The 25,798-nt window shown below is 42.5% G+C and overlaps 1 protein-coding gene across 1 annotated transcript in view; it reads right to left on the bottom strand.

The window, feature by feature from the left end:
- LOC136375175 (E3 ubiquitin-protein ligase SH3RF3-like) overlaps window positions 1-25,798 on the bottom strand; it is a 92,576-nt gene that overhangs the window by 33,902 nt on the left and 32,876 nt on the right. The window contains exons 5-8 of the mRNA XM_066340543.1: window positions 13,168-13,268; window positions 8,942-9,112; window positions 5,495-5,745; window positions 1,100-1,404 (exon numbers count right to left, since the gene is read on the bottom strand). Of these exons, the coding sequence (XP_066196640.1) occupies window positions 1,100-1,404; window positions 5,495-5,745; window positions 8,942-9,112; window positions 13,168-13,268 (828 nt within the window). The remainder of the gene's footprint in view (window positions 1-1,099; window positions 1,405-5,494; window positions 5,746-8,941; window positions 9,113-13,167; window positions 13,269-25,798) is intronic.

Raw genomic sequence — 25,798 nt, 5'->3', positions numbered from 1 at the left:
ATAGCAGGTGTTGTTCTGCTTCCACCACATGCAATCCTTGACGCACACCTGAGAGCTGCTCTTTGTAAGCAAATCCAGGGCAGAATTTCTACACCCTTCTTCTTTCACCAAAATACATTCAGAGAAAATTCAAGGCAGGATTAAGGAAAGCATTTTAAAACTTGTATTCCTCATTTTGTGCAACTAGGGGTTATCTGTGGCCCTGAGGACACGAGACCTGCCACCTCAGGATTACCATGTACAAAGAAACTGTTTACTCCATTCGTGTCTGTCACCATGGAAAAGCTCAGGGAACATATGGAAAGGATTTTTTTTCAAGTTCAAAGGAAAAGCAGGCCCCCACATCTCTTCCTCCTACTCAGATACAAACCAGGATCTTGCTCTGCTAGCCACTACAGAGATAATCTTCAGCACTGATATGTGGGAACTGCTGACACAACGTAAACATTTGGTAAAAGCAAAATATTTGCCAAAACTCTAAAAAGCTGGGAGCTTAAAGCAGCTCTCCTCGCTGGCTTTCCTTAGCAAGGGGAACACGTATCCAGCCAGCATTCCCACTGCTGGTTCCTAAGAGACTGACCCCACAGTACACTGTACCTACATCCCATCGAGCACTATCCAAATACCTTCTTCTCTTTTGGCCACTGCAATGAAAGTTTCTTGAAGAAACTGAGATGTTCCTGGAAGAGCAAACCAGGTCCTACCACCCACGAGCCCATGTTTTACCGTGCCCGAGGTAAAACAGGTAAACGGGAGGCAGACGGATTCTGACTCGCCACCGGTTCTGATGGCCAAGAGCCCGCTACACCTCACCGCACCACGGCATTGGCTGAAACCTATTTGCAGATCTCGGCGCTGACCATTGGAAGAAACACACAAATTCAGCCCATTCCACCTTGTTTCCCATCTGTGAGCTGTAACGCGAGAAGAGTGTTGAGGATGGTGGTGGGGGCAAAGATGAAGTGTGGAAAGTGTGCGATGAGGATGCCCAAGCCGTCTGGCGATGGAAACGGGTTTTCGCAGGGTGCCTCCTCAGGGGCCCCGCTGGGAGGGCGGCGCGGCAGCAGCAGGAGGCACGGCCGAGGCGGGCGGCCCTTACCTTCTCATTCTTCCTGTCCTCGGGCTTGGCGGCCGGCCCGGGCGCGGCGGGGCCGCCCAGGGGCCCTCCGCCCACGTCCCCGTTGAGGTGCGCGGCGCTGACGTTGGGCGGGGTGATGGCGGCGGCGGCGGAGGTGAGCGGGATGAGGGGCCGGGCCCCCGGCGCGGGCGGCTGGTGGCCGTGCTGCGGGGACACGGCGGGGTGAGGCCGAATGGCCGCGGCGGGCAGGCGGGAGGGAGAGCTGGGCGTCCGCAGAGGCGACACCGTGGCCGTGGGTCGCTCCGGGGCCGGCACTGCCGGGTGCGCTGCGGGAGGAGCACAGAGCACGGTTAAATTCCCCTCGCACCGCCTCAGTGGCCATAGCCCACCGGTCAGGCACCGTGTCAACAGCACCGTGGGTTCCGTCCCCTTAGGAACCATTCACTTAAAGGGTTGGCGTCGGTGATCCCTGTGGGTCCCTTCCAACTCAGACTGTTCCCTAATTCTGTCTGCGAAGGTGCCAAGGGCCCGATGGGGACGTAAGCTCTGAGCCTTTGCCCAGGATATCTCACCCTGGAAGTGTTTCTGGCTGGTTCCCCTCCTGGCTGCAAAGCCCTGCCCGAAGTCACCAAAATTGGCTTGTTCCCCCCAGTGAAGCCACTGGGGAATGGCATTCACTCTCCCTGCCCATGCCTGGAAATAAATACCTAACCTGCTGCCTTTTAAAAATACATTATCTCTTTCCAGCTGAGCTGTTTGCTGCACCCCTCAGGCCCCCTCCTAACGTGATCGGTTTTGGAGCAATGCAACGCGGGACCTAAGGAGTTAGCCCAGATGATCCACGCTGACACTGCAGACAGCAATTACAAAAGGAGGTCTCTTGTTTCAGCCCTAACAAAATGATCAACATCACATCACTGTGCTGTAGGGGATAAATTAAGCAGAAATTCACGGGAGAATTTCTGAGCTCAGCCTGTTCTCTGCCAGTAAAGTCCCTAAGGGACTATGCAGTGCCTTTTAGTCTGGCTGCTCCTGCTAAGCAAACCCTGCCTGCAAGCAGTGGGAACCAGGAATTAGAGCTCGCCCATTTAACGGTGACTGTGACACACTGATGAGGTGAATGTGACACACTGATGAGGTCAGTTCCCCAGGGATTCCAGAGCATGTTACATGCTTCAAGATCCAAAAAATGTGACAAAGCTCTGGGTCTATTTCCACAATGATGTTGTGTATGACTTCCAGCTTGGTTGATTGCTTAGGTGTTACCTAAATACAGCTCCACTTCAAGTATGTACCGCCTAGAAGCCGAGTCCATACTCAGACATTCCCTCACATAAATGATTCAATAATAGGTCTGGCTGAAAAGTGCCCATTTCATAAATGCTTTCAAGGTTTTATAATCTTGTCTCAGTGCAACATTTGAATCTAACATTTGAATCATTTTTCTAAGCACAACATGCTCACTCACTCCATAATAGCCTCTATTTTGGTCAGGTTATTCACCTGGGATGTGAAAACATAGAATGTGATCATTGCACTGTTCTCTTATGTGGAGAACAGCTCTGGAAAGCCATCAGTTCCCTTGATTGAGCAACATGAGCCAGGACAACTTCATAGTTGGTCTGAACTACATCCATTTCTGACAGAAAACTTTGAGTCCAGCAAATCAGCTTTTTTTGACCAAGATGCATTTTACTGGAAAATTTCTGACCCATTTTGATCTGTAATTTTCTGACAAATTCATCTGAAGGACAAACTTTTATGCAACTGGAGTTCGTTCAATCTTTAACTAAACAACAATGCTGGAACAACTCAAACCACTAGTTTCTATTCCTATAGTTATCAGTGGCACCCATTGGCAGGGATTAGATTGATAGAGTGCCATTAATCATACTCACTACACCAGCTGAGCAGTCCTGTCAGGAAGGAATTTCATCTCCCAGCCTTCTACCCTACTATCTGATGTGATACTGAACATGATGGGCCAGTTATCATTAGATTAGCACCTCCAAAGTTTGTATGATTCTGCCTCACAATAGCTCCTTGACTCTATACCATATTTTTTACTAACGTTTATAGCAGATCAGCTACTATATCTAGCCACTCTGTAACTTGATACCACTTTACCATGTAGCATCAGGAAGACCCTAAAAGTTGATATTACAGACACATTCAAGACTATTTTTACTATTAGTCCTCATCTCCCCCTTCCAGGACTACCAAGAACATGCACTGAAAGTGCAATTCACTTCCAGAAAGACAGGCAAGGTAGCCCCACTACCTGGAAGTGATTCCCTCCTGATTTTCCCATTAGGAACATGAGTGATGAGCAGTATTACTATGAGAAATCTAATTCTTTAGGATGGTTAAGCTTGTAGGATATAGGTTTTAAGCTACTGTTTGCAGGGAGCAATGGCTTTCCTAAATTTAGAGAGAAAGCATACTAATGGAATTTCTCTGCATTTACCTGGATGCAGAACACTGATTTGATAGTCATATTAGGTACATCACCTCTTTCATGTGATTCCAGACACAAAGGAAACATAAAACATGAGAAACAGTAAAAGAAATGGCCTGAGAAAAATCAACTCTGGGCAGAGCTCTCACATTTTATTTTGTAGTTTCATCTACTTACTGCTACAATATATATACCTTTACTCTGGGATCTCTGGATCTGGGCTGTGCTGCATCAAACATGCTATTAATTAGCAATGCTCACTGAAGGCTATTTTTTGTTCTACACCAATCATATTTAGTTTTGGGTGTATTCCTACATTAGTGGCCTTGTAGGAAATTGATTTGTTACTCATGTATATTGCAAGCCAACAGAAACGTGATTTGAATACTGTGCCAGCTTGCCTCTCTTGGAAAGCTCTTCCAAAAGTCAGTGCATTGACCTGTCCTGCAGCGACTCTGGTCCACAGGATGCTGGTGAGGACAGTCATTATGGAGACAATTACTGATAATCATGAAAACTTCCTTTATTTATCTTGGCAAAGGTTTATTTAATTAAAACAACAGTCTCATGAACCTTCTGGAAAGGTTGGAAAACTCTGCTTAGGAGGTTTTGGAACAGCTCTGTGGTCCCTGGATCACCCTGCCTGCCAACGCTTTGGCACTTTAGAGATGTTAGAGTGACCTAGAGGAGCAGTCTTAAATCAGTGAAACTGCTGGAGGTGTGGAAAGAAGGCGTGGGGCATGCTCATATCTCCGTGAGGCAGAGCAATCTGTCACCGTGGTTTCAGGCGAGTCACCTGATGTGGGCACAGGAGGCACTAGGAACACTTGAATGCTTCCTGAGCACTTCAGCCAAAAGGGGACATTTTTGCCTCTGTACTGTGGGAGCAGGAGACCTTTTGGGAAGGTGTGACTTGAGAGGGAAAGCAGCACTTTTTGAAGTAGACAAAAAGAGGATAAATGGATTATTCCCCAGTGTGACGTGGATACCATGTAAAGCCCTGCACTGTTTGTTGAGCAGAGGAGTCTCCACTGTTCGAGGCTGAGATTCTCAAGTTTTCTTCCCTTTAGTCTGGACTGTGTAGGAGGTGAGATTAGGTGGTCATAATGGTGCCTTCTGGCTTCAAAAGGTATGAATTCATGACTTACTCTGCAGGGCATTTCTCATTTGTGTTTGCTCTGTTTCGTATCTAAGACCTCAGTTTTCGGCAGTCACAGTCATTACTGATCTGCCTTTGTAAATACAATGGCTCACATTGCTATAAAATATCAGAAACAAAATGTTTTAGACTTTGCTATAAAGTTCCACCACAGGATTTACTATTACTTTATTCAACATCAGAAGCTGTTTAACATCAGGGAAAGGGGAATAAATTGTACTCCAGAAAATTGTGCTGTATATCAGAAAGGGAACCTAGAAAGAACAGAGGCCCCCTGGTGCAAGAAGCTCTTATTCTCACTTCAAAAAGGTGGCAGCATTTTTCAGATCTTTTGCTTTCCCCCTAACATGAGGTCCTGTTCTGCCTAATAAATACCTTTCATCCCTGAAGCCCAATGAAATGCTTCTTAATTTCAAGGCATGTATTACTTGCTCTGCAAGAAGGGCAGTATTTTTTTATCAGCAAGCCAACCGGACTCAGAACTGTTAATCTCCTCAGTATACAGAGTGCTTGCTTTCACTCAGATAAATTGTATAAATATTTGTAAACACTACAGTCTATTTCAGCTGTAGCAACAGAACAATCTGATAAACACAACGTGGTTCCCAGAGATCAATAGAGACCCATAAATATTACAAGCAAAGAAAACATACTCTATCACCAGTGGACAAATTCCACACTGGGCTGGGCTAAAGCGAGAAGGCAAGCTGTGGGGCCGGGCGCATTGTCGAGGGTTGCACTCGAGGGATGTGCAGCACATCGATCCTGCCAGTGCCGGAGGCACAGGGTGAGCACTTACCCATCTGCATGGCGCTGCGGGGCTGGCTGCCTGGCTGCTGGGCCGAGTACCTCAGGCAGTTGTTCAGCTGCGGGGAGGCCGCCTGCAGCTGGGGATGCGTCTGGGGAGCGGTGATGGGAACAACTGGTCTGACAGCCGTGGTGGCATTGCTGTGACCGGCCACTATGGGGTGGATGGCTCCTGGGGCTATTTTTGTTGTTGGAGCTCCTCCAGCTCCGGTGTTCCTGGGCTGCCCAGCTCCCACTGGCACCCTGCATGGAGACAAGTGCACAGTGTAAGCATGCTGCAGAGACCCCAATACCCAACCACAGTGCTGATAAATACCCCCAGTTACTTAGGGGGTTTAACATGATACCCTATCAGTTGTTAAAGTAAACTGAGGTATTGATATATACTTACCTTTATAGGACCCAATTATAAGCATGCTAGGCGATATTTTCACCCTTTGTTCTACAGGAAGAAGTGCAGGGTAAAAATAGAAAAGATATTTTTTCTCATCATGTCTTTTATTACCCTACATTTCTGTCTGAATAGTTTCTAGTAAAATCACAAATCTTAATTCAGAGGAAATGGGTATCTCCCAGATGTCATTTTGTGTGCCAGAGGCTATTTCATGGAGCGATAATTAGAACAGACTCAGAGATCTTTTCTTTGGACCAAACCTGCATACAGCCTTACAGGGAGAAACAAAGATGGATAACATCAAATCTGTGTGTGGCTATGGAAGGAGACTGAGAAGCCGCAGACTTGACTTGGTTTGGCTTGGCTGCGCACTCACCCTGTTGATGTAACCAGCTGTAGCTTAGACTTGCTAAGGGGATGCAACAGGGACAGGAATGCAGGTGACCCGAATGAAAAAGAAGTCCAAACAGTCGTTGACACCTCTCTCACTCCTCCCTTTTAACTGCAAGCATAATTTGTATTTCATCTAAATGGCCAAGTAGACCTCAAAGGGAAGGGACAAAGCTTTTTCTCCTATGAATTGAGTTCAGAATACAGCATGTCTTGATCCTCTTACCACTGAGTTAAAAAACTCTGACTAGGACAGAAGGACACTTAGGAAGACAAAGACTTCAATGGACAAACTCAGCTGCTGCTGAGCAGCTCTTTCTCTGGGTTTCCTACTCAAGTTCCTGAATAATTTCCTTCCCCAGCTGTAGATGCCATGAGGCATTTTGTGCTGTTTTCTTCTCCCGGGCTGCTTCTTGTGCCAAGGTCCTCTTCCAGAAAAGGACAGCACAGGGGATATGAAGCAGAACAAAGTAAGGTGGAGGAAAACAAAATGAGACAGTGCAAGGGTTTAGCAAGAGAGGAGAGAATAACAGAAAAATTTTAAGAGTCAGCTATGGGGTATGGAACCGGGAGAAACTCGGTCCCAAAGATTGTATGGGAAGACTGAGAGAAGAGCAGAAAGGAGTGTATTGAACAGCCTGGTCTGGTTCAGAGGACATGGGTGACAGAAGAAATAACGCTAAGAAAAAGGTGGAAAGCCAAAAGAGTGGAATTCTGATGGGAAAAGACCAAAGCACAGGCTGGAGGATATGGTCTGAAAGGAAAAAAGATAGCTATGCCTTCTGCCCAATCCTCCCCCTAAAGTCACAAGAGGAAAGACAACACTGTGGCGTCATTGACTTAACTCATCTCACGGTGCAAGGTGTGACTGGATTACATTTTGCTAAATAAATCTGATCTTTTATTTCCTCCAATTTTTTTGATCAGTGCCCAGGTTGGGAAAAGCTGGGAATCCCACCAGATGGAAATCTTGACTGTCTGTCATCTGCTGTGAAGAGCTGGCAGGGTGGCAGGAAGGTTCAGCTGGAGCTGGCTTGGCCATCTGCACTAGATTGAGCTTGCCAGAAAAGCACATCTAACATTAGTCCACTGAGAGCTGTGTTCAGGCAAACATGCACACTGACAAGTACAGAAACTATCTGTAACTCCAGCAGAGATTGATAGGTGTTGGCTGTGGCAAATTTTCTCTGCTGCCCTGTGCCTCTCTGTCCATCTAAAGAGTTTTGTTCTTTTTCCTTAATGCTCCACTCACACGTGTTTTGGCAGCCTATAAATCTAGTTCAGTGTTATTAAATTCACAACTTCTTTTCCTTGGGTTTTGTAGGGAGTGGCATAAAAACATGTATGAATCTAATCCTCTGCTTTTCTGTCAAAGGGGAACAAAGTATGTTGCAAGTAGTGCAAATAGGAGATTTTGTTGCTATCAGATTTTTATTGCTGTTCTCACTGAGGGTGATTTATACAGGAACTTAATTAGTCCACAGGATCATAAATATAATCATAATGCGGCTTTCAGGTTTTGTGGAAAGCACTTTTGCCCTTTGGCACTTCTCTGTCTTGTTCTAGCTGTGACATGCTGCATTTAATAAAGTCTTGCTGATTCAGATAACCGACTCCTCAGCACAAACTTCCTAACTAATTAAGAGCTGAAGAGGCAAGGAGTGAAAGCAGCCAAGGGGGTCTATAACATAAGGTAAATACATTTAGGTTGATGAACACTGAAGAACCAGTAAATGAATATTTGGTGTTTCCTTACTGAAATGCAATATTAGGACTGTCAGCAGGCTTAGTTATTGCCTTCTGATCTGTTCTTAACTTTTGGTGTTACTCAAAACACATGCTACAGACTTGACATCAACTTAGATCAACAAAGTTGGATCAATTTTTCAAGATCAAAAGTGTCTGAGCTGTGAGGTCCCCTACTCTGGAGAGGAGTCAAAGATGGAGACAGTGTGCATGTGGGAGGAGAGGCTGAGAGCACATGAGAAGGAATGAGTTCAGTTTACAAATCCACAGTTGCTTTAAAGGAGATATGGACACACATATGCCAGCATTCACCTGCAAGGAACGCACAGAGCAAACAGTCTGGGACACATTGATGGACTTTCTTCTCAGATTCTCAGATTTGATTTGCTATTTTCCAATACTGAGCTGTTAACAAATGGCATTCCTCCCCCAAAATGCCATTCTTTCCTTTTCTCATCTGCTGCAACCGTGGTGTTAATTTAACTGAGAGTTAATTTACTTAACTCTCCTAGCACTTTGGAGTTTGAACTGTTCAAACATTAGTCCAGATCCAGGCTATCCCAGATCTTTGCTTTAAGAAGAACAAAATCAACATGAAGAGCTACTGAAAAGCAAGAGACAAGCATTTCTTATTTTGTTGCATGTCCAGTAGTTTTTTTAACAACAAAATCATTAGCCAACAGGTTCTTTACAATAGTAAAACCTGGGCCTATCAGAGGTTATAAATGCCTTCATCTAGTACAACTAGTGCAATCTCCTGAGGACATGGATAACTCAAATACTACAACCAGCAAGTCTCATTACTGAAGTCTGCAGTGCCACCAGAGAATTTCTGGAAGAGGAATGTGATATAAAAGCAGACCTACATTGTTTTCAGTGTCAGCCCCAGTAGGGGCCAGTGGTCCTCACCTTGAAACAGGTGTCACATAGTTGCCTGGGAAGACACCAGACATCCCACTCCTCAGAGACGTGCCCTTGAACCAGCCATCCTGGCACTTCTCAATGACCCGGTACATCTCCCCTTTGCGCAGCTCCAGCTCGTCGTTCTTCTGAGGCTTGTAGGCATACAGGGCTAGGTAGCTGTGGGGAGAGGTCACACAGGGACAAAGCACATAGATGACATTAACCACTACCTGTCCTGATACAACTCCAGCCCCACAGAGCAGAAAGAGACCAGAAGCATTGTTCAGAAGTTGTAGTTAAAAAGGGGCATCATTACAGGCTGCTTCACAAACAAGGAAGGGCAGAGACTGGATTCTAAGACAATAAAAGGAATAACTAATTAGAGTAAAAGGTAATTTTGAAGTTGATGAGACATGCATCTCACTCAGGGCACAACCAAGGCAAAACAGTGCCATAAAGCAGCACCAAAGTTAAGGACTTGGCAATAGTTTCAGAAAAACACAACAATTACAGTGACAGCATGAGTAACAAGGGCTCCAGTAAGAGGGCTTTGCAGATCCTGACATCTGGAAGTATACATTCATATGCTTCAGGGTGGGATCCACCTCTGTTGTGGAGTTTAAGAAGAAAATTTTCTTACAGGTAAGCTATTCAAGAGCTCTTCTTGCAGCTTTCTCAAGGCTATTTATGCCAGCCAAGTTTAGAAACAACACACCAAACTGTTCTGATCTGGTATGGTAATTCTTGTACTATGTTGGTAAAACAAAAAGTGAGAAAGGGCCACATTATGCTAGGGTTTTTTTACTTATGTAAGTGAAGTGGTAGAATTTGATTTTGGATATTTTGCCTGCAAGTATTCTAATAAATCATTAATATAGGATCCAATATGTAGAGCTTTTTATTTATTTAATTACAGCTTTTATTTCTTCCCTTTGTTTGGAATCTTTCTATTTATCTCTCTTTTGTTCTTTTGTTACTACTTCAGGGATGTGTCTAGTGTTGTGAAATGACTACAGCTTAAAATCCCTACAGATACTCTCTCTGTTTAGAGAGATTCTTGTTGAAAATTAAGAATGATTGCCTGCACTTTGGGAAATAATGGAAAGTCAGGATAGAATAGCAAGAGTGCACACACAGAACAACACTTGCTTTGTAAACACCAGATTTTTTTGTATTATCGTTTATCTACAGATGCAAAAAGGAATTTCTGGTAATTCTTGATCAAGATTGTGCTTTCTTGAGTTTTTTTTTTTTTTATTTATTTGTGATTTACAGGCAGTGAAGATAGATTAAGAGAAATGGAAAAACAGAGAAAGTACATTTACACTACAAAGTGCAGCAGAATGCTCAGGCTCAGGGGTGGGTGAGAAGAGGTTTATGACCCACCTTATAGCAGTGAACCAGAAAAAAAAAAACTATAGCAGTTGTGATTGTAGATTTTAAGCCAATAAAAATGATACATGAGTTTTTACTTCTGCTCTCTAGGAAATATAATTGAGAAATAAATCCTGTTATTTTTCTTGAGTCTACTTCTTTATTGTACTGTAGATTTCCTTATTTTTGTTCTGAAGGTTGTAAATAAACAGCAGTAATGAGTAGAATATGAAATATTTGGTAACAGCTCCTTGGGGAATCTTAGGCTGATGTGCCTGGCTCTGTTTACCACGTGCATGGGGTACAAAGACCTAATCAGAAACTGTATTTCATTAGTCAACAGATAGGAGAAACTACCCTGCTCATCCTTTTTTAGCCCATATAATCAGGTGGTCTTAAGCAGGTTTGTAGCTGTTCACCTTACAGAAACCATGAGGCTACATATGTTCTGAAGAACATTAAAATGTGTCACCCTGACAAGAAATAAGGTTGCATTGCTTCAGTGCTAATCCTTCAGCACTGTGCTCTGCAAGGACATAACAGAAAGTGCCAGACTTTGTGCATTCACTTGAGGGAGCAGAAAGTGTGGCTTTGACTGTCCCTTTTCAAATTGCTGCTTACACGGGGCTCAGATTCAGCAGCTATGGGTAAAGCAGGGGGTCAGGGATAAAGCATTTTAGATAGACTCACTTAGCCTTTTCCCCCAGGGGGCTACATGTAATGTAATTTACAGGTGGAGATTCTGGAAGAAGGTGCAGGGAAAATTACCCTAAGTGGATTATAGGCTGTCGTGCCTTGCAGCCATCTCCAGATCTCCTATTAATTTCTTTCTGTTCTCTCCTAGTAGTTTCCACCCAGCAAACTCCCTCAAATCAGCTACCAGTAAGTCTGAATATCCAATATCACAATGAGCCTAAATATCCTCTGAAAGGAGTATTGAAATCCTTGCAGAGACTAAAAGAAGGTGTACAACTGCCCAGCACAGACATCACATCAAAACAGACCAATCTCTGTCTGGCTAAAGTGATGAAAGCTTGTGTGTGACAACCATATAGGGTGACCCTGGGACAACCCAAGTGATCAGCACTTTGTGGACCAGAAATCTGACCTCCTGTGGTGGTGGTGGGGGGCGGGGGGGTGGGTAATAAGGATGCCCATCCCTGAGGATCCCCTCTTTAGTTACAGAGGCACAGGTTCTCCAAACCCAGTGACAGGTCCAGCCTGAGTCTGCAGCCCCACCCTGTGAGCAGGCATAAACTCAATTCCTGGCAGGGAGGTGGCTGTAGGGGAGCTGGAGGGATGCCTGCTCTCATCCATGGCTAAAAGCAGTTTGGTTGCAGGCAGCTTCTCTCGCAGAGTTTGTTTCTGGGTTTTTCCTCTGGCAGGAAATCAGGTCTAGTGGTCCCATTTGCTTAAAATGATTTTGCCTTAAGCCAAAGTCTTTAAATTTGGACATATTTCACTGTTCTCTAGATTTTAGGTGTGAAACTTCACCAGCTAACTCTGTACAGCCTAGAAGAAAGTGTTACAACAACAATCTGAAATCTTGCAAAATGTAGTATCAGATTATTCTGGGCTGTGTGAAACAGTGAGGCTAAGGGTTGGGAGTGGGATCTACAAGAACCCAAAATGTTTATTAGAAGTTCCCTGAAAAAGGGTCTAAGTGTGAAGTGTTCTTGGCCTTGGGTAGCTGCCTGTGACTCTGCTTACAATGCAGAAGCCCCAGGGCTTTGTCTAGGGTTGCACCTCCCCACTACTGCTACAGCTTTCAAATAATGCATCTTCTTTGACTGGAACTTGGCTCACAAATGCAGAATGACAGACCGGATTACAGGGCTGCTTCACGAGGGAGATGACAGGAGAAGCACGGGAGGGAGAAGGGGAGGCTTGCTGAGGCATGGAGTCAGGGGCATTGCCAGAGAGCTGGAAAATGTCCTGATTCAGCAACTTGGTACTTCAAATATTGCCAGTAACCACTTCCTAGTCAGGGCAAAGTTTGAAATAAGCATGTGCCCCACAGGCCATGCAGAGTGACCACGGGGTCAGGATGAGACCTCTCTGTGGGCTACCTCAGGATGTCTGGCATCCCTTGGGTATAGCGATCTCAAATAAGTAGCTAAGAAGAAATCGTTTGGTTCTGATCCAACACCTCTATTTTTCTTAAAGATCTCTATTATCTTTAGGATTTTGTGGCTTCACACCTTGTTTTAGCCATATCATAAAATCCAAAAATATGGATGTACGTGTGTGTATGTAGTTGTCCTGCTTTTCCAAGGTATATCTTTGAGAGGAAAGGATTCAGTAGTTAATTGGGAAAGTATCAAATCAACCAACCTGCAAAAGACTTGCTATAATGAAGTCTACTCTTTTTGTTCTGTGAACCTTCTGTTATTCTACCTACTATTCAACAAGACCATATGCCAAAGATGTGAAGTTCATTCATTGCCTTTCTTCATTCATTGTTGATGGCACCAAAAAAGTGCAACCTGGCCATTTTTTCTGGTTAATCAGGAATATATCAGTCATTTGATTGCATAGGACTTTTTAAGACCTTTAAATGAAAGAAGATTTTCTCTAGCTCAGAGGTATTCAGTTTGCTTCACAGTGATCCATATAGCTGTAATAAAATGGTTCTCACACAGAAAGGGGGAAGTCTTGCCGTTCTCTATTAATTTTTCAATTTCAGCAGGGGCTGCCTCATGTTTGAAATTGCAATGTCTCTCTTCTCAGAATGCACCTGAGCTGAGGCTTGGGCATTCAGGTGTCAAGTACACACACGCACACACACACACACACACACACACACATACACACAACTGGAAACAAAGAGTACACAGTGACTAAGATGAACTGCTTACATATTGAGGGGGAGCTGGACCTTCGGTGGTGTTCCCTGATCTCCAATTATTGCACTTGTCCTGGGACCAGCCACTGTGGCTGTTCCAATCAAAGAGGAATCCTGAAAATACACAAAGAAGAACACACAAAGATTTAAGATGAAGCCCATAATTTCCTAAATTCCTACGGGGTGAAGGCATAGAAGAATAAACCACATATTTTATAAATTCCTAGATTTTCTGTCTTCAGGATATTGCATGAAAAGGGGCGTATTCTAGCCTTAGACATTCCAAAAATACATTTCTGACACAAAGGATTAGCAGAATTTCCATGTACCTGTCAGAGAAATTTTAGTTGTATCTTATATGCACATCTTTAAAGTTTTACAATGTAAAACTACTTAACTGCTTTGCAAAGTCAGCTCAGCATGTGCATCTCTGCAACAGTACCTTCCCTGATAAAAGCAATGTTTTCCCCTTAAAAACTTGTTTTTAAATTGGTACTCTTTTGGTTAATAGGTATGAATCTCTGGAGAAGAAGATACTACTCAATTTCCAAAATGCAGTTTCATTTCTATTTATTCTTCTGATCATCAGGAATACTCTTCTCCTTCAAAAAAAGGTGACTTCCTAATCCAAAACTTGCTCTGAATGGAGAAAGTAGTTCACTCCATTTTTACCCCAGAGAATGTATCTCCACTCTCATATAGACAGCTGGACAGATCTTCTCCAGCTATTAATGTGAAAGGCAATTCTAAATGTAATCATTCATTTATCTCAGCCAAATTATGTAGGGCAATCTCTTTTTGAGTTGTCTCACCAAAGTCCTCATTCATCTATGTCAAAAATGAATCCTGACTGTAAATGTCTCCTGAACTAATGCCAAGGCCTGTAGCAACAGATCTTCATTGCAAACAGGGCAGAGCTGAGCTGATGGGACTTGTAGTGGTTTACTTGAGCAAAAAGTTTTTTTAGTAAGTCTAACCATATGCTGTATGTACGTCCATGTGCAGAATAGCTCTACAAAGTAAGAACCAATACCCACAAATTGCAGGTTCAGGCAGAGTGTGTTATACACAGCAAAGATTCTGAGAAGTTCACAGGCCTCCACTACAGCTTTTCTGTTTCAAAATTCTATCTAACAAACAGCAAATATTGATTTTTGGAACACCAACATAGGAACAATTTTTGCACTTAAAAATTACACTGAATTAAACCAAGACAAGCAGTTAAACTAAGACACACATTGCTACTTAATTACTAGATTTCAAGGTTACCTCATTCCAAAGAAGCCACACAATTATTAGTGTCTAGTGTATTAGTCTTGACAGTGCATTGCTGAGCTATATTGTTTTGCTGTGTATGAACACAGTATCATCAGGAAATCGTGCAGCAAAACATGGAAACACTGCACTGTGATTCCATAGCTTTTGGCAAAAAGCAGCAAGATGTCTCATCTCTCACCAACATCTACACTCAATCATGAAATTGTATTGACAAGTATGTCTCCTTTTTCTCATTATTTCATCTAACTTTCTGGCTGCTTGCTCAAACAAAGAAGGATCCGGGCAGCTCTTGGTCCTCTGTGTAAAGAGCATTCTTTCCAGCTTTGTGACTAAGGTTTCTTAATACTGGCTGTCACGTCAGTGAGCTAGTATCAACTTACAGAAAAAACACACCAGCCTTCAAAGAAATTTAGGGATAGGTGGAGAATGATCCCTCATTTGTTTTATTGAGGTGGTTAATGGGGTTAGGGATTGCAAAAGATGGGCTGAGACACTTAGCAGCTATCTCATCCAAGAGGTAAATGAGAAATCATCTAGTTCAAACTTCTTCATGTCGTTCTACCACTGTACGCCTGCTCTGGACTAGAGAAACTGTATTTAAGAACACATAAAATGCATCAGTTCCCACCCTTCCTTGCTAGGAAAAAATTTAGATTTTACATCATGAAAAAAGCAGACCTGAATGAACAGCCTCAGGGAGCAGCTGTAAAGGCAGAGAAGATCACAGAAGGAAAGGATAGAATAGGACAGAATGGAACTGAGTAGAATAGAATATTTATATTGAAAGTGACCTGCAACAAGTATCTTACCTAACTGCCTTGAGCACTTCAAGGTTGACCAATTAAGAACATTGTCAAAATCCCTCTTAAACACTGACAGGCTTGGGGCATGAACCACTTTCCTAGGAAGCCTGTTCCAGAGTTTGACCACTCTCTCAGTAAAGAAATGCTTTATAATGCCCAGTCTGAATGTTCTGTGGGGCATTCCTCACAGGACCACTCCCATGCATCCTGTCAGTGGACACCAGGAAGAAGAGCTCAGCACCTCCCTCTCTGTTTCCCCTGCTCAGGAAGCTGTAGGGAGCAATGAGGTCATCCCTCAGCCTCCTCTCCAAACTAGACAGCACAGTATCCTCAGCTGCTCCTCTTAGGACATTCCATGCAGTCCTTTCAAAAGATTTGTTGTCCTCCTCTGGATGCATTTAATGACCTTCGCGTCCTCCTTCCATGGTGGGGCCCAGAACTGCACACGGTGCTCCAGGTGAGGCCACACCAACACTGAGTACAGCAGGATGATTTTGTGTGACTGGTTGGATGCACCCCAGGACAGGGTTTGCCCTCTGGGCTGCCAGAGCTCTCTGCTGACTCACACTGAGCCTGCTGTCCACCAGCAGCCCCAGATCCCTTTCTCCAGGGCTACTCTTCAGCCACTCCTCTCCTAATCCATGCTTGTGCCTGGCATTACCCCATCCTAGGAGGATCAGAATCCAGCATTTTGAATTGTTACATTTCCTCCTGCTAATCATTGGCCAATGCTCCAGTGTGTTCACATCCTTCTGTCAGGCATCTTGTCCCTCAAGAGAGTCAAAAGCACCTCCAGCTTTGGTATCATCAGCAAACTTGCTAGTGGTGCATTGAAGACCTGCATCCTGATCATTGATACATATGTATGTATATGTATATATATATATGTATAAAGAGAGAGAGAGAAATGACAGAACTGGCCTTAAAACTGGACCCTAAAGAACACCACTGGTGACCTGTCAACAGCCAGCTGTAGCCCCCTTCACTGCAATCCTTTGAGATCTGGCCTTTGGCTAGTTCTTCACCCAGTGCATCATAAGTCCACTCATTCCATGGCTGAACAACCTGTCCAGAAAGATGCTGAGATAAAACTTCAAAAGACTACTAAAATCTTGAAAAACTGTGTCCACTGCTTTCCCTTCATCCACTAGGCAGGTGACCCTATTATAGAAGGATATCAAATCAATTAAATGGGATTTCCCTTTTGTGAACCCATATTGACTATTCCTTATGACTGTATCAGTCTTCAAGTGCCTTTCAGTAGTACCCAGTATAATTATCTCCATAATTTTTCCAGCAACTGAGGCTAAATTAACAGGTCTCTAATTCCCTGGGTCTTCCCTCTTGCCTTTTTTGTTTTTGTGGACTAGAGTAACACTGTGAAGCTTCCAATCAGCAGGACCTCCCTAAACCTCCAAGATCTTTGACAGATGTTTGAGATGGGTCCTGCCATAACATTCACTGGCTCCTTCAGAACACTTGGATGAATCCCATGAGGCCCCATGGACTTGTGAATATTCAGCTGATACAGCTGGTCCCTTACAGTGTCCACAGATAGAAAGTCACTGTTCCCACATTTGTGGGCCTCCAACTCAGGGGACTGGGAAGCTGAAGGTCTACTAAAGACTGAGACAAAAAGTGCATAGAATGCATCTGCTTTTTTTTTTCATTCCTGTTAGTCAGATTGACCAAGTGTTATCAAGTATTCACCACCTTCACCAAGTATCAGCCCAATATTTTCTTTAGACCTCATCTGAAAAAAGAGCCCTTCTTGTTATCTGAAACAACACTGGCCAGTTTCAACTCTAATTCAGCTCTGGCATTTCATGTCTTCTCCTGGTGCAAATTAACCACATCTCTGTACTCAGGCTCCTGAGAAGCCTAACCTTGCTTCCAGGGGTCAAACAATTTCTTTTTTCTCCTGACCTACACAAGGAGTTCCTGTTCAGACAAGCTGGTCTTCTGCTCTGCTTGCTTGACTCACAGCATGGGGAAGTTGTCTGCTCCTGTGATTCTGAAAGGTGAATCTTAAATGCTGACCAGCACATGTGGACTCTGAAGTCCTTAAAAGCAGATTCCCAGGGCACTTTGCTAAGTGTGAATAGCATAAAGTTTGCTCTCATTAAGTCCAAGGAAGCAACTCTGCCATCCTTTTTTGTCTTTGCATGAAAATCCTAAACTCAGCCATTTCATGTAACCAAGACAGCCACCTACCGTCACATCCCTCATGAGTCCTTCCCTATTCACAAATAGCAAGTCCAGGAGGCCCTCTTTCCTAGTTGGCTCACTAAATATGACAAGCAGTTTTCTCCTATAAGCCTCAAGAATTTCCAAGACTTGTCACAGAAGTATGATACTTCCAGTTGATGTCTGGGAAATTGAAATCTCTCATAAGGACAAGGGCTACTGATCCAGAGAGTTCTCCTTATTGCCTATAGAATAACTCACTGGTGCTTACATCCTGACTGGGCAATCAGTAGTAAACACTCTCTACAATACCTGCTTTGTTTTCATTCCCCCAGTCTTCACCACATCACCACTAACTCTAAGGGCTGTGCAAACCTCTCGCTTACTTACAGTGCCACACCTCCCCCTCACCTACTCCTGAAGCCTGTAACCCTCGGTGCCAGCACTCATTCCACTAGTAGCAACGGTATCGAGCTCTGGGAGCTGACCAATGCTTCATCTTTCTTGTAAGACACATGCTAACCCTTCTTTAGCTCCTGTGATCCTCCCTCCACACACTGCAGTGAAGTCAGTTTGCAGAGATGCAGCTACCCCAGCCTGGAGTGTCCACTGCAGGCACCCTGGGCTGAGCCTGACTGACTCTGCAGAGTGATGAGTTCAAGCCAAGAGAGCAGACCAGCAGTCAAAGCATCATCTATTTGCTTGTTTGCACTGACAGTGGTCTTTCTGTCTCTTTTGTATTACTGAAAGCATGATCTCAAGTGCTTTCTATTATGCTTGTACTAACATATAGTGCAAGGGATTAAGAAATTATATAACTGCCATTCACTGTTGCTGGATGACAATTTTGCTTTCTTCCCTTGAATAATCTCAAAGATGTCTCCACAGTTCTGTATTTATCTATCTACCTGACATTCAGTTTCTTGCCTATATCTGGTTACTCTGATATTACTGCATCTGGTGCCAGCTTGGAACCTACAAACCATTCATTTTTGCCACTTTGTACAGCCTAATATCTTATACATCCAAACTCTAAATCAGTTCCTGCTTCCTGATTGTGCTCTGGTTTTTCTGTAGCTGCTCTCCCTACAGGCTTTGACATGACTGTGTACTTTCCAGTCTGTCTATGACCCTGCTTTTCATCATCAGGTTTTACTCCACAGGACCTGCTGGGCTTCCACACATTGAATTCAGCTCCTCTGTTCACATCTTGATGTTGACTGTCACAGAAGTATTCTGTTCTGCATCTTCACGTGTCTCTGTGCTCCTTGCTGTATTCTCTTGGTGGCTGCTTGATTGCTACTATGCATCTGAATGTTCACCAGCTTTGCATTTAAACTACAGTCCCTGACACAGTTGGTGAAGGCTTTCTAAGTTGACCCTTTCAAGGTCCTGTTGTCTCCTGTATGTATCACTAATTAGCTCATATTATAAAATACAATATTTCTAGATTACTTTGCAATATAGTATTTGCAATAAGATTTTGAAGAGACTGGTTTTCACAAAAGAATAATCTCCCATTTCTTTATACTTCTGATTATCTGTGTTGGAAGTTTACCTTTCTACTCTTCACACAATTTTATCTGCATCCCTCAAGTTAGCAGTAATCCTCCTGGAGAACACAGCAGGCCTTTCTCCATCACAGCTGGTTAGCAGAACTTAGTTCATTTTCCTTCTTTATTTAGCCCTGGAGCCAGGTTGTACTTTTGCTGCTGTGATCTAAGGAACAAGGTACTAAACATGTCCTCCTTTCCTCTTCATCTGCTCAGGGGAATGGGAATCCAAGACAATGCTCTGATTTTCTTGTTCTCTGCTTTGATACCTTTTAGGAAGTCTGTGTGCCACATCTTTGCTTTCTGATGGCATGTCCCTACGTGATCCATCTTCTTTGTGTGGCATGAGACACACAAATAGAGCCATGCACAGACATTACACAGGGAGGGCTCAAACACTGCAGCATTTGTGTCTTAATCCTTCTTCAATCTCTGCTACTCAGCGCTGCTAAAGCTTTACGGGTAGGAGATGTCTCTGACAGCCAGGATTTTAAGACACATAGGCACTTACTGATAAAAACAGGCACATTGCAGTTTTCTCAGGGTGGCATTAAGTACTTCACTGCCTGATTCCCACAGATTTTATTGCAATTTAAGTAATAGGAGTCACTTCTGAAAATACCATTTGGTGCTCCTTGCTATCCTTATGAGCCTCTAATGCCTTTAAACATTTGGCCATTGGGTGACCTCCTGGGTGCACACCTCTTGATTAGGAGGCCTTTTACTCTAATGACATGCAGTTTTCTGAACCAGACACTGCCAACTCTGATCCCATTTACTTAGGCCAGTGAACAATCAAATCTGGCTTCTTCATGCTCCCACTTCAATCTGGTATTCTCCAAGCATCACTTACCACTGTTTCAGCTCAACAGCACCAACTCTTTTCCTCTGCACACCGCAGACCCAGGTGCTAGCCAGAAGGGAAAAGCAGCTGCACAAAGGCATGCTGAAAGCCATCCCCAGATCCTTCTGCACTAATTTCTGCTTCTTTGTGACCACTGGTAGCACAGCAGCACCACCTGTACTGTGCCAGGCTAAATCTTGAGTAAAACTCCCAGACAATACACATAGGTGCGACAGTGCTGCATGACAGGTATTTCACTCCCAGCTCATGCTGTGCCCTCTGTTTTTATCCCTAGCTGCTCTAGTGTAGTAGGTGATTACGCACTCATGGACTGGAGAGTAGTATTAAAAGGACTTTTTGCTTTTTTTTCCTGTATACACAACAGCTTCCTTATGACCACTGAAACATAACTCCCCCCCCAAATATTACTGACAAGCCCAAAGACACCAGGAAATTAAAGGTAACAGCTAGTCATCTGGGCGGAAACATCTTCTGAAATTCATTCCCTTTCTCTTTTCCCATCCACACCTTTATGGAAGCATAAGAATTACTACTTTGAACTTCCAGCATAAATTGTATTTTTCTTTCCCTTGCAGATTTACTTTAGATTTTCATCAGTATTCTAAGGCCACATTTGTGGTTTAATTTGAAAAGACATGGTGCCTGTAGGGATTAGTGTAGTGCCTTGCAAAAGCAAGGGACTCAGTCTTCAGTGGAATGGAAGTCAAGAAGACAGTGATAAAACTAGGAACAGAGTACAAAGATATTGCAGGTTGCAGTAGCCTTCACTGAAAAATAATTGTTGCTATCAGACGAATGTTCTTATCATCTAGAAAATCACCAACCAGAATTCTCAGTTTTGACTTCAAAGAAAATCCAGCACTCTCTCACCACAGGGCACTTTCACATTCATTAGTTCTCACGAAAAAAAATTCTTTTAATGTCTTGAATGCATATTTACAGCTTACTTTAAATTTCTCTTTAATATTACTTTAAAATAAGAGAAAAACACCCATTCAACTCACATAAGTTGACATATCATCCTCTAGAAATATCATAAAAACAGGCTAATGGTCTTTAAGATTCCTGTGACTCGTTTCTCTAATTTGCTGACTCCATAAAACAATGACTGTGGCAATCATTCTGAACCTTAATGTTCCTAGAAATAATGTATTAGTACTTAATGCATTGTAGTGACACCAAGTATTGATGAAAAGTGTTACATGCAAGATCAAGTAGCCTCATCAAATGCTAATTATCGAAGTGGGGGCTGAAATGGACTTATCAATTCTAGAGGAAGCTTTTTTTTTTTTTTTTTACCCATAACGGTGTGTGTGAAAAACAAACAAATGTGCAGGGTAACAGCTGCAGCTGCATAAGTAGCTGCATAAATACCCAGTTCCTTCCTGCAAAAACTGGAGCTAATTTTATATGATTTACTGAGGGGTTCTTACAACCTGCGAGTATCTGTGGCTGTGGATGAAGGTGAGGCAGAGTATTATGCCAGCTTGTTCTAGGACCAGTTACAGGTTTGTAACAGACCAAAATACCTAGACCATATCTTCTCTCAGTAGCTCATAGCACTGTGAAGAGAGCTAGAGAAGTCAAGTAAATTAATTTCCTGAGCTCCCATTTCCCCTATCCTGCAATCTAGTGATTCCTGAATGTTAGAAGAAAAAACCTAAATATTCGTGTAATTTTCTTCTAAAGATTCATCTGACATTACCATCCATAAAAGCACTGATTATTCTGGCTTGCAGCTTCTCAGCTCTCCCAAATGAGGACTGATTAAAAAAACGTGTGGATGAGCATCATGAGAATTATATTGTATTCAGCCTTGTTTCTCTCAGATTATATTCAGGGTATAGCTCTCCACCACAAGGTTTTAAATAGGTTTGTAGTGAATAGTTTTTTCCAATTCTGGGATCAAAGAACATGAAAAATCAAACACAGAGGCACAGGAAGGTTTCAAGTGAAAACTTGACCTGTAAAAGATGTTTATTTAATCCCACACTGATAATTGTACTTTCAATAACTCATCATCAGGATCCTGTGCAATGCCTCCTGGAGGAAATCTCTCTCCAGGGAGAAAATAGTGGTAAACAAATAAACAAACCCTCCAATTAAAAAAGAAAAAGTGGAAAATATACACTTTAGTAATTTCTGCTCAAATGTCATACATGTACACTTAGCGTGTGCTGGATGAACAGGATTTTACGGTATGGGGTAAATACCAAGACAGTGTCTCACTTGCTCTTGAGACTTCCAAACCAGTAATTGACTGGCAGGTACTGTAAAGCCTCAAGATTAGCTGTGTGCAAAAATTATTTCAGTAGCAAAATGTTTTCAGGTTACTACCCTGAGAAGCATCTGGAAAAAAAAAAATTGTTTTTCTTTTACAGGCAGTGGGATTTCATACACAGTTGAATAACCCTTCTAAAGCACTTCTAAAGCACTTCTCTTCCTAGTTCCTGTAAAAAACTTAGGTTTTGTGTCGTTCTTGCAAATTCTTTCAAAATATATTTGTGATGTGGCATATTGTAGGAAAAAGAGAAGACACTGTCTCTAACCTGGTAGTTCCCTAAAGACAATTTTGCTTTGACCTGGATGCCTGGTGTCTTATGTAATCAGTTGATAGACTGAGTCAGCTCATGAGCCTCATTTGCAACAGTTTTGACAAATAATGTAATACATCTCAATATGCACAGAGTATATTCAGAGACTATCGGTAGCAAAAAAACCAAGCTGCTTTCATTTCTGCCTAAAACTTTCTTAGTAGGAAGAAGTTAACTCCTTTCCACCTACAACCATGCTCTCCCTCAACAAGATAAAGTTTTTTAGAATACATGATGTCTGGAATCCATTACAAATAACTCTGAATAGACCTGGAAATGTACAAAGACAAATAATTAGTTTATGTTAGACCTTATTAGTTTATGTTAGACCTCAGCAAAAGTTCTTATGCATTTTTTGTGACATATTTTGATCTAAATTACAGAAATTTAGATTGGACCAATATTTCTTTCCTTTTGCCCTTTTGCCTGGTGCCGCCTCCTGAAATAGGTGCCCTTGGTTTCACCTGTGTCGCTCTTGTATCCAGTCAGTTGTCACTCACAGTCAGCAACAGAGCAGGTTTGATAGAATTTGCACTCCCAGCCAGAGCTGAAAAATACCTGAATTTGACTTATTTTCTCACAGATTCTTGTGCACTTGAAAATTCAAGGTTCATTTTTAGTCTGGATTTTAGGTATAATCTGTATGCCTCTCATGGTCAGCACATTTAGGTTATCAGCCAAGGCTCAACCAGAGTTCTGCTATTACATTTTCTCAGCTAAAATTCAGCACTTCTAAATAACTGATAAGGACACACTTCCAAATGATTTATATAGCAAGACACTTCAAGGAACCTTTTTCATTTCAAATACTGTCACTCTTTGGGATTGGGAGCATGCAGAACATTGTTCTCAGCTTTCCCTGAACATGTGTCCTCTGGTTAGGAGCTTGTTCTAATACTTGCAGATACAAATTGACTTCTTGTGCATGGTGATGAGTTGTTCAAAACACACACAGAAGTTCCTTCTGTGGGGAGGATCCTTTCTTTCTCATTCAGCTGTTACCCTGGTGTGCACAAAGCCATGCTTCATTATTCATGAGACGCTTTTTCTGTCAAAATCCAGGGGATTTGGAGCAGTACTGACCCATGACCTTTTCAACTAGCAGGGACGAATAATTCATAAGGGGTGAAAATGGAAGCAAGACAAGCCATCTGAGGCCTAGGCCTGATTACTTTCCAGGGGGACCTTCCCCACTCCCCAGGGAGTCTCAGTTACGAACTGCTCCTCTGCACCTGTAACCTAATTCGGTTCAGCTCCATCACAGGCCTGCAGCACTACTTACATCTTCAATAAAATTCCATTTTGCCATTATGATAGGACATTCTGCATGATGAAGAGACATTATTGCCTTTCAGATGGAGATCTTAGGTTTAATGAGTGATGCTCAGCATGCAGGAGACAGCATACAAGCAAATTTACTTGCAGGCAAAATTAGGATTCCAACATTGCCTCTTTTAAATTAAATGTTTTGAATTTATATATTGGCTGTTGTGGAATTCCAGTCACCATTTTATCCAGATGATGTGACTTCATATTGATTCTTCTACCTTTCAAGCATCCCAAAGTTTGTAGTCAGTGAAGATGTTTTTTAAGACCATCATTTGTTTCAAAATACATGTTGGTTTTGGAAAACAGCTGAGTCGGTTCTGCTTAAAGAACAATGAACACATTATGGAAGGCCAGCAGTCTTTGATTATTAAATTAATGATATGCAGAAGTGCTTTCAAAACATGTGATTTCATAGTCTGGTCTGCATGTCAGTGCACAATATGTAGAAATCTGTGCCCTCCTGGAGGCTTATAACAGTCTAATGACTCATAAAAACAAAAAAAACATGTCAGCTCTGTGTGGAAGTCTGGTTTCAATTCACAGGAATTGACAAAAGCCACAAGAATAAAGCCCTACACATGAAATAACTTCTAAGGGGTGGAATATATGCTACATTTACTGAAACATGTAAAATTTGCACCTAAAATTTATGTTCCTGCAGTAACTTAGGCAATAAGCCTTAGATGTCTCTGTTTCTTCTCATGTCAGCAGAGAGAAAGCAGGTGCTCCAAATGTAGGTGCCTCGGGTCTACAGGGAAAACTGATGCTTGTTTTGAGGAGATGGTTTTGCTGGGCACCAGCTGGTTGCCTTGAGGTAGGGGACTGCATGCCAGTCAAGAACTCCTGTAATTGAATTCTGCTTGTTCAAGGGACAGGCTATAAGAAAACTTTGCTGAACTTTTTCAAAGTGTAGAATCCCCTGCAAGCTAAATACCAATCCCGATACGTTCCAGAGAAACTCTTACCTACTAAACTGAAAAAAATTTCCTTTATTTGTTTTTATGAAGAGATCTACTAAATAAGCAATGAAAAAGTGCCTGGAAATTTCAAGGACACAATAAAATGACACAGTAAACCAAATTTCAGTTCTAGTTAAAAAAAGGCATAAATTTGCTAGATAGTTAAACTGTAAATTTGTTGTTTCCCTTATAAGAAATGAGCTTTGGCTGAATTTGCTGTTGCAAACCAGCAAGGGCCTGAAATGGTTACGGAAAGAACCACTCAAGGGCTGTGACAATGACATGCAGGACAGAGAGGTTCCTCTTCAAGTGAAGAAAGAAAAGGTGAGACATATTCCTGCAGCAGAGCTCACTGGTGAGTTTGGCAGCTACATGCATAGCCTTCCTACAACATGCCCATGCTCTCTGCAATGCCCCTGAGCACTTCGGAAGTAGCAGTAAAATCAGTTTGCAGATTTGTCAAGATGTCAAACCCTGAACAAGACATACAGGGCATTTACCTTAAAAAGCCAAATGCATTTTAGAGCAAAAAGTCTGAAGACAAGATTCTCACTGCCCTGAATGCCTTGATGTAAGAGCTCATGGGGCCCATTGTTTATGCTACTCTGGCTGGCGTTCAGCCATGTGAATAAAAGAAAAGTGCTGAACTGATATTTTGTTTAAGGCTGAAGCATCATTAATTGCTTCTTCAGAGTCATGTCAGGTCTTAGCAGATGGTAAAGAAGAGACTGAATTTCTGACATCCTTAATTAAAATGTAACCCCTATTATTATGGGATTAATAGTTATATAAATATAACTGTGCAATTTTAATGTACATTTGGTAAGAGCCAAATTCTATATTTTTTGTAGACCTAACTAAGAAGGCTTAAAAGCAGGTGAATTCATGTTTGTAGCTCTTGAGATTTTATTGCTAATCTTACAAGCATTTTTTATGAAGGCTGCTCCTGCAGTCAAGAGAACATAGTGAAAACTTCAGCCCCATGTTTTTTTCCCCTATAGATCCACATTCATTGCAAAGTTTTCACAGGGAAATGTTCAAATCCCCTAAATTAGAAAGCAAGATTCCCAAAAGCA

This window comes from Sylvia atricapilla, chromosome 2 (assembly GCF_009819655.1).
Source record: "Sylvia atricapilla isolate bSylAtr1 chromosome 2, bSylAtr1.pri, whole genome shotgun sequence".
Taxonomy (NCBI): domain Eukaryota; kingdom Metazoa; phylum Chordata; class Aves; order Passeriformes; family Sylviidae; genus Sylvia; species Sylvia atricapilla.
This window is presented reverse-complemented; position numbering and strand designations above follow the sequence as displayed.